This window comes from Malus domestica, chromosome 07 (genome assembly GCF_042453785.1).
Source record: "Malus domestica chromosome 07, GDT2T_hap1".
In the NCBI taxonomy this organism is placed as follows: domain Eukaryota; kingdom Viridiplantae; phylum Streptophyta; class Magnoliopsida; order Rosales; family Rosaceae; genus Malus; species Malus domestica.
The window spans coordinates 19,434,239-19,447,968 of record NC_091667.1 but is presented as its reverse complement, the minus strand read 5'-3'; the positions used below and the strand labels follow the sequence as shown (position 1 = coordinate 19,447,968).

The following is a 13,730-nucleotide window of genomic DNA, read 5'->3' as shown; positions in this document are numbered from 1 at the left end:
TAGGAAGGCTCTTTAGAATCATATATACATTACCGCACTTGAGCCACTTCATCTTCATTGCATGCTTCTACCTCAATGGCCATGGAGCCTTTCTTCTTTTTACTTGGCAAGATTTTGCAACAATTTCTTCTCCTACACTGTTCAAATTACAATAACATATTTTCTTTAGTAATGGATGTCAATTAAATGTGAAGATTACCTGCACCCGAAGTAAAAAAAAAATATGCAGACTAGTATATAACACTGTCAATACAGCTCTAAATCGTTGATTGGTGTAAGATTTACGTACTCGGTCAATGCGAGAGGGATTTTCCATCTTCCAGTTGCATTGAGGATTTGATACTTCATCAAGAACATGTTCAGTTGCCGTATGATTTGTATTTTTGCTGTACACAGCATTCGTCAGTAATACACAAATGGTTTTTGACAAGGGTGTCTGCTGACGGGACGGATGTTGAATTCGTAGCTAGTGAAGTCAGCTTTCTTGTACCAATTGATGAACATCCTGGCTGGTTGTTCTAGTTCTCGAGGAGAGAAAATGCCCCAAAATATTTGAACCGCATAGCCCCATTAAACAGATACAGTCCAGGATCGGGTCTTGTCGTAGCAAATTGATTGTTGCACGAGTTTGGCTGGGTCGATCTTCATGGGGACGTTAAGCCTTTGTAGGGCTTGGATATTAGAGAAAAATGATTTTACTCATGTAAAGAAATAAAATTTACATCTTGAGTATATATATACAACTCGTTTACGCAATTGAGATTACATCTCACTCTTACTAACCAAACTATTATAACCAAAAATAACAAACTCTACAATATCTAAGTCTTACTCAGGGCTATTCTTGAGATTTTTAAGGCCTATGGTGATGCCAAAAAGTGTGCCATCACTTCATATAAAAAATTATTTGTTTTCACACGTAAGACATCGATAAAATTATATTAGAAAAACACTTCAAACTCAATAATTAAAAAATACGGAATAACTAATTTATTTTGTATTGCGAGAAGGAAACCAAAAAACTTTGGACTTACAAGTAGATAGATTATGAGTTTTGTTTTCCATATGAACTTTTAAAGTGTTTTTGTTTAAATCGTGAGGTATTTTTTCTTATTTACTAACCTCGTCAATATAAGACTAAAAATATAATATTGTTTTCGAGTCTTTAAGGATATGTAGTAATGAATGAACACTAAATTAAACCTTTTGATAACACGTAATATTATTTGCAAATTTGGTCTAAAAATTTAGTCTACGCATTACTCTTTGTTGAAGATTAGACTTGAATTGGAACAAATATTTAAAAATAACAACCCACATAGTTACTAGCTAGTAAATAAATTAACAACCAAACAAAAATTTGTAGAAATTGAAAAAAATAAACATGCACATAACATTTTGAACTTAGGACCTCTCGTTAATTTTAAACAACAAAAACCATTGTTTCTAATTAAACTTCTTGATCATTGAGCCAAATTTTATAAATTTATATTGTTATGAAAAGAAATTTGTAAAAATTGGAATGTAAATAAGCACACATGGTGTTTTGAACCTAAGGCCTCCTCTTTAATTTTAAACAACAAAACCACCAATTCTAGTTACATTTCTTTGGCACTAAACCAAATTTTATAAATTTATACTCTTATAAAAACATATATAAATATACCACCTTAATAATTTTGGTGCCTCCAATTTTTTTGGGCCCCAGATAGTCACCCTGTGCGCACTGGGCCTAGGCCAGGCCTAGTCTTACCTTTAGCTGGATCATTATTAACCTTAATAACCCCCCCTCAAACTAAGGTTTTCGAAGGGAAAGTTTGTCTCGAAGACTGTTGAACCTGAGCTTGGGTAAAGCTTTGGTACATATATCAACAATTTGATCATGTGAACAGACAAAGTGAACAAAGGCTTCTTAAGCCAAAACCTTTTCACGAAAGTAATGGTAGTCAATTTCTACATGCTTGTTTGAGCATGCAAAAGAGGATTTTTAGCCAAAGAAATGGCTGAGATGTTATCACACCACAACGTAGGAGAATAAGGAAGTGTAAGACCAATATCAATCAGTAGCTTACAAATCCATGTGATTTCTACAACAGTGCTTGCCAAGGAGTACTCTGCTTCTATAGAGGAACTGGCCACTGTTGGTTGCTGTTTAGCACTCCAACTGATATAGAATTTCCCAAAAATATGCAGAAACCACCAATTGATTTTCTATTTATAGAGCAATTTGCCCAGTCAACATCTGTAAAACCATTGATGGAAGGAGTTGTGGAGCACTTAAAAAACCAAAGACCAAGATCAATGAAGCCCTCGAGGTACCTTAATATTCGCTTAACTACTTGAAAGTGAGAAAATCGTGGCTATGAATAAATTAGCAGACAAGATTTATAGTAAAGGATAAATCTGGTCTAGTCCAAGTAAAATATTGTAAGACACCCACTAAGGATCTGTGCTCTACATGATTTTTTAGAAGAGGATAGGCATGATCTAATTTGGAGATGCTAAGAGGAGTGACACACAGTTTTCATGAACCATGTCTTGCCTTTTTCAGTAAATCTAGAATATACTTGGTTTGAGAGATAAAAATGCCTTTACAAGATCTCTTGAGTTCAAAACTAAGGAAACAGTGCAATAAACCTAGGTCATTGGAAAAAAATAGTGCACTGAGTTGAGTGATAACTTGCTAGCAGGCTTGAGATGAAGGACCAATGACAAGAATGTCATCAACATAGACAAGAATGAAAACCAAAGTAGGATCCCTTTTGACAAAGATAGAGTGATCATACTGTGAGCCAATGAAACCAAGTGATAACATGCACTATGTAACTTCTCATACCAAATCCTTACATTTAAGGAAATACAATGGTAGGACTGTTTTTAGGACATCAATGGAGATGCTCTTAAACCTCTAAAGCATAGGTTGGTTAGGTATAATATTATGATAAATTATTTTTCATATCTGGGTCAAAGGCAAACAACAATAATAAATTATAATGAATCAAAATTATATGAGAGTTCGATTGCTATAAAACACTGACACTTATGATGACAGCAACAATCATTTTATGTTAATGAAAACAAGTTTTAATATGTCAGTTTAGTTTTTTTTTTTTTTTTGGTCAAAGATTGAACTATGCGGCACCCTAAAGGGTATATAGTAAGACTAACCCTCAGTGGGATCCGGAAAAGCTAAAAGCATTTCAACTCACATCTGGCAACAATTCAATGGCATAAATCATTTCAAAACTTTCAGCCAAGAAATCATATGTGTTTTTGCTAACGTTGGGCCTCAAACCAGAAAGTAAACCTGATTTGAAAGTTTACCGTAATTTCACTCAATGGTTAAAATGTCACATAGTTAGACAAAACAAGTATTCTTATATTAAAATTTAGGTGTGATAACATAAAATACTGCTTGTATATATAAAAAAAATAATAATAATAATTGGAGAAATTGGTACGTTGCAAATTTGCAATTAGATCCGACTCTTTCAGCCTATTTTTCTCCACCGTTAGATCATCATACTAACATGTCAGTCAAAGCCATCGGAACAGAAGGAAAGAATCGGAAGCTGTAGCAGCGCTTGCTCGTCACATCATTCTTTACACCGCTTCTCTTTTATACGCACCGGAGGTCCGAAGCTCTCTCGGCTTTTCGTATTTCCGAAGCAAAGTAAAGAAGCTCGCTCGCTCGCTCTTCTGGGTCTCTCAGAATGTCCATGTAGACCTCCAAAATCAACCGTCGCAGGTCTGTATCACCAATCCCCACTATAATTCTCTGTTTGGTTGCCCAGAAAACGACTTAAAAGAAACCCAGAATTTCAAAGTTCAAAAATAGTTTTTTAGCTTTTTATTTGAAGGAATTTAAGAAAAATTCTGATCTTTGGAGACCAACTTGAAGGAAGGAGTTCATTGATTCATGGGGTTTGTTTTGTTTTTAGTTTACCTTGACTTTCTCAGCATCCGAACAGGGGTCTAGGATTTATGTACAAATGTGTAGTCAGCATTGTTAAGCTTGAATCCATGCGTTATTACCCGAATTTCATTAGATTTTGACTAGGTTTTTCCATTTTGTTTCTATAATCACTATTAGTGATTTACTTTCTCTATTTTTCCACCCAAATTTGCAGATTGAGATGCCATGAGAGTTTTATTGGATTCAATCAGGTCCTCTTAAGCTTGTAGAGATCGAACAATGCCCTTATTATTGTAGGATATTCTGCTGTACTAAGTTTTCGGTAATGGCTGGAGTTAGGCTTTCCATGTTGAAATCACTTCGCAAGTCTACCCTTTTCTCTCTCAACTTGCAGTCGTTTCAGTCGTATACTTCTTATTGGAAAATTGTGAACTACACTGATCCGGGTCATATAAGACCAGCCTATGCTTTTGTAAATCGGAGTTACCATTCGAAGGAAACACAATCTCATAAGACCTTTGCAAGGGCTCATTCTAGAGCATTGGGTTCTGTATCATTTGTCAATATCCAATCTTACACTACGAAGCCCATTTCAGCATTTTCATCTACATTGTCGAGTACACAGATTAGGGGTGCTACTCCACTGGTTTTGATAAACCCAATTTTTAGTAGCCGTTCATACTCATCATTTTTTGGTAGCAATGCTGATAAAACTGGGGAACCAGGACTAGGAGTTCCGGCTGCTTCTGGTGGAAGTGAAGTGGATGTTGGTAATAGTGGCATTGTTGGAAGTGACTGGGTTGGCAAGTTTAAGGATGCATGGCAGAGTGCATTGGATGCGGCAACTTTTACTGGACAGAAGGCTAAAGAAACATCCACTGAACTGTCTCCTTATATTCAGCAGTTGCTGGATTCAAATCCACATCTTAGAAATGTGGTTGTTCCCATTGGTTGTACTTTGTTAGGTACTATATTTGCTTGGTTTGTGATGCCGAGGCTTTTCAGGAGATTTCACAATTACGGAAATCAAGGGCGCGCTGCTTTGTTATCTGCAAGTCCATCTGAAGAGCAAGTTCCATATGAGAAAAGTTTTTGGGGTGCTTTGGAGGACCCAGTGCGATATCTAGTTACGTTCATGGCATTTTCTCAAATGTTAGTGGTTCCAACTTCCAGTATATGCTTCATAATCATTTTTCTATTCACATTTATGCAGTTTCGTTTTCTACATTGTTAAATGATTAAGATGACTTTGATTTGCAGTGGCGTGATGGTAGCACCAACCACTATAGCTGTGCAGTATCTTGCACCAGCATGGAGAGGTGCGCTTATCCTTTCATTTGTGTGGTTTCTACATCGGTGGAAGACAAACGTGTTCACTCATGCATTAGCGACTCGAGCTTTGCTTGGTCTTGATCGGGACAAGTTGCTAGCTATGGACAACATTTCATCCGTTGGTCTTTTTGTGATTGGGATAATGGCTTTAGCTGAGGCGTGTGGGGTGGCTGTGCAATCAATTTTGACAGTTGGTGGCATAGGAGGTGAGGATTTGCTTCTGATTACATATTCTTTTCATCTCTATTTCATTCATGAAAGTTACAAAAGTTTGCAAGTAAGATTTTAAATTTTCGTTCTTTGTAATACTTATGTAATCACCCAGTGTGGGTGGGATAGAGAGGGGGAAGCTAGCCAAAGGTGGGATTCCATGGCTAGTTGTATCCGAAAAGTATCAAAAGAGGTATTAGGAGAGTCCAAGGGCTTTGCTCCACACCAAAAGGAATCTTGGTGGTGGAATGAGGAGGTACAAACAAAGGTGAAGGCTAAGAAGGAATGTTGTAAAGCCTTATACAAGGACAAGACTGATGAAAATGGTGAAAGGTATAGAAGAGCGAAGCAAGAGGCGAAGAAAGCTGTGAGAGAAGCTAAGTTAGCGGCTTATGACGATATGTATAAGCGACTAGATATCAAAGAAGGAGAGTTGGATATCTATAAACTAGCTAGAGCAAGGGAAAAGAAGACAAGGGACCTAAACCAAGTGAGGTGCATCAAGGATGAGGATGGAAATGTTCTTGCTACAGAGAACGCGGTCAAAGACAGATGGAGAGGTTATTTTCATAATCTTTTCAATGAAGGACATGAAAGGAGTACTTTTTTAGGGGAGTTGAGTAACTCAGAAGAGTGTAGAAACTACTCCTTTTATCGTCGAATCAGGAAGGAAGAAGTGGTTGTAGCTTTGAAGAAGATGAAGCATAGAAAAGCAGTGGACCCAGACGATATACCGATCGAAGTGTGGAAAGTCTTGGGAGAGACATGTATAGCATGGCTCACTGACCTTTTCAATAGGATTCTGAAAACGAAGAAGATGCCAAATGAGTGGCGAAAGAGCACTTTGGTGCCTATCTACAAGAATAAGGGCGACGTACAAAATTGCATGAACTATAGAGGTATTAAGCTAATGAGTCATACAATGAAGCTCTGGGAGAGAGTCATTGAGCATAGACTGAGGCAAGAGACACGGGTTTCGGACAACCAATTCGGGTTCATGCCAGGGCGCTCAACCATGAAGGCAATCTATCTCTTACGAAGATTGATGGAAAGATATAGAGATGGGAAAAAGGATTTACACATGGTCTTTATAGATTTGGAAAAAGCATATGATAGAGTCCCAAGAGACATTCTTTGGAGGATTTTAGAGAAGAAAGGAGTACGAGTAGCATATATCCAAGCTATAAAGGATATGTATGAAGGAGCAAAGACTGCCGTACGAACTCATGAAGGACAAACCGAAAGCTTCCCCTAACTGTAGGATTACATCAAGGCTCATTCTTAAGTCCTTACCTTTTTGCGTTGGTAATGGATGAGTTAACAGGACATATTCAAGATGATATTCCTTGGTGTATGCTTTTCGCAGACGATATAGTGTTGATAGATGAAACTCAGGAAGGGGTAAATGTGAAGCTTAACCTTTGGAGAGAAGTGTTGGAATCTAAAGGTCTTCGCCGAAGCTGATCAAAGACAGAATATATGGAGTGCAAGTTCAGTGCAAATGGAGGCCAAAATGAGTTAGGGGTGAGGATCGGAGATCAGGAAATACCAAAGAGCGATCGTTTTCGCTACTTAGGATATATCTTGCAAAAGAACGGAGAATTAGATGGAGATCTCAACCATAGAATACAAGCTGGATGGATGAAGTGGAAGAGTGCATCCGGCCTGTTGTGTGACCGTCGTATGCCACTGAAGCTCAAGGGAAAATTTTATAGGACGGCAATAAGACCGGCGATGCTGTATGGCACAGAATGTTGGGCGGTGAAGCATCAACACGTACACAAAATGGGTGTAGCGGAGATGAGGATGCTTCGTTGGATGTGTGGGCACACGAGAAAGGATAAGATTAGGAATGAGGATATCCGAGGTAAAGTAGGAGTAGCCGAAATTGTAGGAAAGTTGAGAGAAAATCAGTTACGGTGGTTTGGACATGTGCAAAGAAGGCCTACTGAAGCTCCGGTTAGAAGATGCGACTACGGGACAGAGGTTTAGGGCCGAAGGGGTAGAGAAAGACCTAGAAAAACTTTGGAAGAGACTCTAAGAAAAGACTTAGAGTATTTGGATCTAACGGAGGACATGACACAGGACCGAGCACAATGGCATTCTAAGATTCATATAGCCGACCCCACTCAGTGAAGAAGGCTTTAGTGTATTTAACACAATATGTTGAAATGAAGCAAAGCTTATTTATTGATATCTCCGATAAGTTACAAATATGTACATATACATGAGTCAAAATAAACAAACAAGAGGGAGCCTTCATAAAGGTTGCTTATGAGAAGTCTCAACAGTCGGTAGAGCCCTAGAAAGAGAAGGCACCGGAGGGGGATCATTCGGAGCCTCAATACTGGACAAAACCCTAGAAGGAGGAGGCATCGGAGGTTGATCATTTGGAGCTTCATTACGCGGTACAGCCCCAGAAGACGAAGGCAATAAATGCCTTTGGAACAAACTCACAAACCGCTGATGATCAAGTAAAACTTGACCATCAGATTCCTTCATCTGGTCAAGCTTCCTCTTCATGTTCGTAGCATAGTCATGTGCGAGCCGGTGCAACTGTTTATTCTCATGCTTGAGCCCTCTAATCTCCTGTTTGAGACTCATCACTTCAGCCGCCAATGATTCAACTTGGCGGGTTCGAGCAAATAGGTGCTGGGCCATATTAGACAGAACATGCACACTGAACACTCAGAGCCAAAGAATCCTTAACAGCCAACTCATCAGACTGTTTGGAAAGTAGTCTGTTATCTTTGGGAGTGAGAAGGTTCTTGGCCACCACCGTAGCGGTCATATCATTCTTCATCACGGAATCCCCAACGATAAGATGACTAGTAGGGGATAAGAAGGATGGGCGCCATATGTTGTCTGGAGAAGATGTGGCTGCCTCTTCAACAAGGTTCAAGTCAAAACGACGGTCGGAGGGGCCAGACATTTTCAAAGGTGTTGAAAAGAGAAGAGGTCAAACAAATCAAGATCTTAGAAGTGCAAGAAGGGAGCTTCTACTGGTGAAGATTCAAGTGTGCTTTGGAACTTAATGCCAGCCTCTATAAAAATTTGCACTCGACGGAGCTTCAGAAATCGAAGAGGCGCCTGCCCAGAAATCGAAGAGGCGTTTGCTTTCTCAAAAGCTGGGCTGCTCAGAGACCACGAGGGCCGATCTCAGAAATCGAAAAGGCGTTTGCTTTCTCAAAAGCTGGGCTGCTCAAAGACCACGAAGGTCGATTTCAGAAATCGAAGAGGCGCTTGCTTTCTCAAAAGCTGGGCTGCCCAGAGACCACGAGGGTCGATCTCAGAAATTGAAGAGGCACCTGCGTTTTTCAGCCTTGTCAGCACCTGTCACATGCACACTCAGCTTTGCTGAAATTACGGGCATTCTGTTGAAGATTTCTGGTGAAGTAGAAAGCACGTGAATCTTACTGTTCATTCATCCACTTTCTACACGCACCATCAGCTCATGGGTACCACGGATAACTTTGCCAAAGATCTCTGACAAAGTTTAAGACACGTGAAGCTTGCAGCTCCTACTACATCGCTATGACCAAGAAGGGTAAAAGAATAGCAAAGAAACAACACTAACAAAGTTTAGACACATAAATTTTGAAGGTCTAGCTACCATATTATTACCCACAAGGGTAAAGAAACATTACCACTGCTGGATAATTGGAAAGTTCCTATGTGTCAACCTCTATGCTCCGTGGCAAGGTAGACTAGCAAACATGCCCAACCTTTACTCACATTCGAGAAAACACTCCCAACAAGATTGATTGCTCCAAAATTGAAGAGGCATCGTCCTTCGAATCTCGAGAGCCAGACTCCTAACATGATTACTTTCTCAAAAATTGAAGAGACACCGCTCTTCGAATCTCGAGAGTCAGACTCCCAGCAAGATTGCTCTCTCAAAAATCCAAGAGGCACCGTTCTCCGAATCTCAAGAGCCAGATCCCCGACAGGATTGCTTGTTCGAAAATCGAAGAGACACCGCTTTCTCAACTTCGAGAGCCAGATTTCCTTGGATAAAGCTTGTCTGTAATCTTCACACGTAACATCAGCTTTCCAGATACCACAGACCACTTTTTCAAAGTGCTCTGACACACGTGAAGCTGACAGCTCCCACTACCATGCTATGACCAAGCAGGGTAAAGGAATAGCATTACTACTTGTTAGGGAGACTTCTATATATGTCGACCTCCATCCTCAACGGACAGGCAGACCTGCAAAAATGCTCAACCCTTCCTCATATCTGAGAGGGCACTCCCAACGAAGCCTCTCGAAATACTCAGCTTTCTTTCCCCCCGATAATACCTCTGCAAACAAGCTACACTAGAGCAAAAATATCTCATATCATCAGGGTTAAAAGCAAGAGTATCCCATATCATGCTTTTTCCCTGTCTTTTTCTTTGGCCTTGTTCTTACCTCCAAGACAAGGAGAAAGAGAGCAATCAGTCAGCACTTGGAATCAAGCTTCCAGTCAGGAACTGACTGCCTGGAACCCCTTACCTGATTACTTACCTGGCATTGCTCTCGAGTCCTCATCTTCAACATCTTATGTTTCCAGAGAAAATACCACATCTGCTTGAGGAACAGATAAGGAAAGTGAGAAGGATACAAGGAAGCATGTGGAGACAAGCGTAACAGAACACGTGCCGATACATCCACTACTTTGTCAATAGCAAAAGTATCCCATATTAGCAGGGTCGAACGTATTCTAGATTTGATGGACTTGTTTTGACCCTCAAATTCTTCAGTCGGCCTTATACTCTGGAGGAAACCAGAAAACCTTCCAGCCCAGTTCAAGAATAAGCATGTGGAAAGTTACTTCTTCAAAAGCAAAAGTATCTCATATCATCTATTCTCCTTTTCTTCTCTTTATCCTTCATGCTACCTGCAAGATAAGGAGAATGAGAACAATCAGCCGGAACTTGAAATCAAACTTCGAATCTGGGACTGATTGCTTGGAGCTCTGATTGCTTACCTTGTCTGTCACCTCTTTCAGCAGATCCCCTAGCTCGGCGACTTGGGGGACTCCTACTACATGGTTTGTATCGCGCTTGACCAAGCCTGAAACTACAAGTAAGCTTTAAGTGAAATTGATACATTACCTTGTGCATCTCCACTAGTTAAAGATACCACCCCTGGATGGAGGAAGAGTACTTCTAGAGAAGATGCCACATCTACCTATTGAGACAGATAAGGCAAGTGAAGACGATACCACACTTCGGTACTTAGAAGTTTCGTGATTACGAGATCTTTCTCGCACAATATTTCCTAATGTCATTTGTACTAAATCATTCACTTGTACTCACTAAAGGAGAGCTTGAACCTATGTACTTGTGTAAACCTTTTACAATTAATGAGAACTCCTCTACTCCGTGGACGTAGCCAACCTGGGTGAACCACGTACATCTTGTGTTTGCTTTCCTGTCTCTATCCATTTACATACTTATCCACACTAATGACTAGAGCAATCTAGCGAAGATCGCAAACTTAATACTTTGTGTTGTACCAAAGTCCTCACTGATTTTGTGCATCAACCATCCTTAAGTCCTTACCTTTTTGCGTTGGTAATGGATGAGTTAACAGGATATATTTAAGATGATATTTCTTGGTGTATGCTTTTCGCAACGATATAGTGTTGATAGATGAAACTCAGGAGGGGTAAATGCGAAGCTTAACCTTTGGAGAGAAGTGTTGGAATCGAAAGGTCTTCGCCTAAGCCGATCAAAGACAGAATATATGGAGTGCAAGTTCAGTGCAAATGGAGGCCAAAATGAGTTAGGGGTGAGGATCGGAGATCAAGAAATACCAAAGAGCGACCGTTTTCGCTACCTAGGATCTATCTTGCAAAAGAATGGAGAATTAGATGGAGATCTCAACCATAGAATACAAGTTGGATGGATGAAGTGGAAGAGTGCATCCGGCGTGTTGTGTGACCGTCGTAGGCCACTGAAGCTCAAGGGAAAATTTTATAGGACGGTAATAAGGCCGGCGATGCTGTATGACACAGAATGTTGGGCGGTGAAGCATCAACACGTACACAAAATGGGTTTGGACAGGTGCAAAGAAGGCCTACTGACGTTCTGGTTCGAAGATGTGACTACGAGATAGAGGTTTAGGGCCGAAGGGGTAGAGGAAGACCTAGGAAAACTTTAGAAGAGACCCTAAGAAAAGACTTAGAGTACTTGAATCTAACGGAGGACTTGACACAAAACCGAGAGCAATGGCGTTCTAGGATTCATATAGCCGACCCCACTTAGTGGGAAAAGGCTTTATTGTTGTTGTTGTAATACTTATGTTGTTATAATATGTAAAGATAGTTATTGGTTTTAATTTAGACCTGAAGGTTGCATCTCTTGATTCTATGACAGCTACATATATGGATGCTTATTTTGGGATTGAACTGTTATTCAATTATTGCCATTAATAATAACCATAAACAGGTATTATAAAAACCTGAATTTTTTCCCTGCTGCACTTAATGCAGGAGTTGCTACTGCATTTGCTGCCAGAGACATCCTTGGAAATGTTCTGAGTGGGTTGTCTATGCAGTTTTCAAAGCCGTTTTCACTTGGAGATACTATAAAAGTATGTTTCTATGTGTTTCTTGGTGCATTTCAGCTACTCGATTCCATTTGTCATTTTCATAGGCAAATATATATATTTTTTTAATCCTTAAGCGCTGATTTCCTGTGATTCTAGTTAAAGAACTGTGCCTCGAGTGTCATCGTTTCTCCAAGTTTGAGCACCATAATGAGATTAAGGAAATATTCCGGTTGTACGAATTACCATGTCAGCATGACCAGAGTAGATTTACATGGTTCAATTTTCTTTATTTGTTGACGGTTGCAGAATTGTGCAATCATTACAAGTATCGAGCATCTTTTAGTCGGCCCCTGGGTGGCTACATTGTACAGTGATCTCAACCCAACATTGAATAGAACAACACTTGTTTCTGAATGGTTAGCCATTTAGGAAATGAAGATTTAATAATCCTCAGATTGCAATTCAACTAGTTTTATGCCTGTTTCGTTCTAACTCTCTTTGCAAGTGTAAATTATTAGCCAAACATAATCATAGATTTATTCATATAAGTAAAGGGATCTGTCGTTCATTGGGTAGACAGTTACCGTCTTGTATTTGTTCCGACTCAATGATTTCTGGTATTTTGTGTGATATATAATGTAGTATCTGCTTCCTCTTTTTGGTACTTTGTTTCTTCACGGTGTTAAAAATGTACTTATTGCAGGCTGGATCTATTGAAGGTCAAGTGGTGGAAATGGGAATTACTACTACTTGTTTACTAAATGCCGAGAAGTTCCCTGTCATAGTTCCTAATTCACTCTTTTCTAGTCAGGTTGGTGCTTTTCTATTTTTGGTATAACACTTAGAGATGGGCACCTATTATGCTGAAAACCATCAATCATTTAAGGTTGAAATGACCAAAGTTCATCATACAAGTATAGCCGGGGTATGGATTAACATTAAGATAGCGGCTTGATCAACCCATTTAGACTGTTTTCTTTCTACAGTATCTCAGATAGTTTCATGTACATTTTGTAGGTAATTGTGAACAAGTCACGTGCGCAATGGCGTGCCATTGTGACCAAAATTCCCCTGCAAATTAATGATTTGGATAAGATTCCCCAGATATCGACTGATATAAAGAGCATGCTAAGGTCACACTCGAAGGTGTTCTTGGGAAAGGAGGCCCCTTACTGTTTCCTGTCTCGTTTAGAAAGTTCATTTGCTGAATTGACTCTCGGATGTAACCTCAAACATATGGTAAGCCCTGTTCCCTTCAATATTCTTATTACACTGATTGGTTCATCATATGCTTCAATGTTTGTTTTGTGATTATAGAGCAAGGGAGAGCTATACTCTACTGAAGAAGAGATTATCCTGCGCTCGGCTCAGATAATTAAGGAGCATGGTGCTAAGCTGGGCAGCACCTACCAGATATGACCACTCAGTAGCCTCGAAAATGGCATTTTGGAACTCTGCATTTGGTACATCTCTTTCAAGATATATTTGATTGTCATCTTACTGAGAAGAGTTTTTCATGAAAATACGAGTCACTACACCTCACACTAGTTTGTCATAGTTTTTATTGAGTTGCCAAGAAAGCTGAAATAGGATCCATTGTGAAATATCCATTGCTATGTGGTCCATGAAGAAACGTCGAAGCTGACTTTTTTTTGTTGACGCACGTCTCAACGTTAAACCTTTCCATTTTACTCTTTGATTCAAGGTTAAACCTTTTTATGCCTTTTTAAAA

The 13,730-nt window shown here is 39.6% G+C and overlaps 1 protein-coding gene across 1 annotated transcript; it reads left to right on the top strand.

The window, feature by feature from the left end:
• The first annotated feature begins 3,437 nt into the window (after positions 1 to 3,437).
• LOC139197397 (mechanosensitive ion channel protein 1, mitochondrial-like) lies at positions 3,438 to 13,730 on the top strand. Its single transcript, XM_070824735.1, has 7 exons — positions 3,438 to 3,748; positions 4,131 to 5,068; positions 5,177 to 5,454; positions 11,940 to 12,040; positions 12,702 to 12,809; positions 13,016 to 13,237; positions 13,316 to 13,730. The coding sequence occupies exons 2-7, from the start codon at positions 4,242 to 4,244 to the stop codon at positions 13,415 to 13,417; spliced, it is 1,638 nt and encodes a 545-aa protein (XP_070680836.1). The 5' UTR covers positions 3,438 to 3,748; positions 4,131 to 4,241; the 3' UTR covers positions 13,418 to 13,730.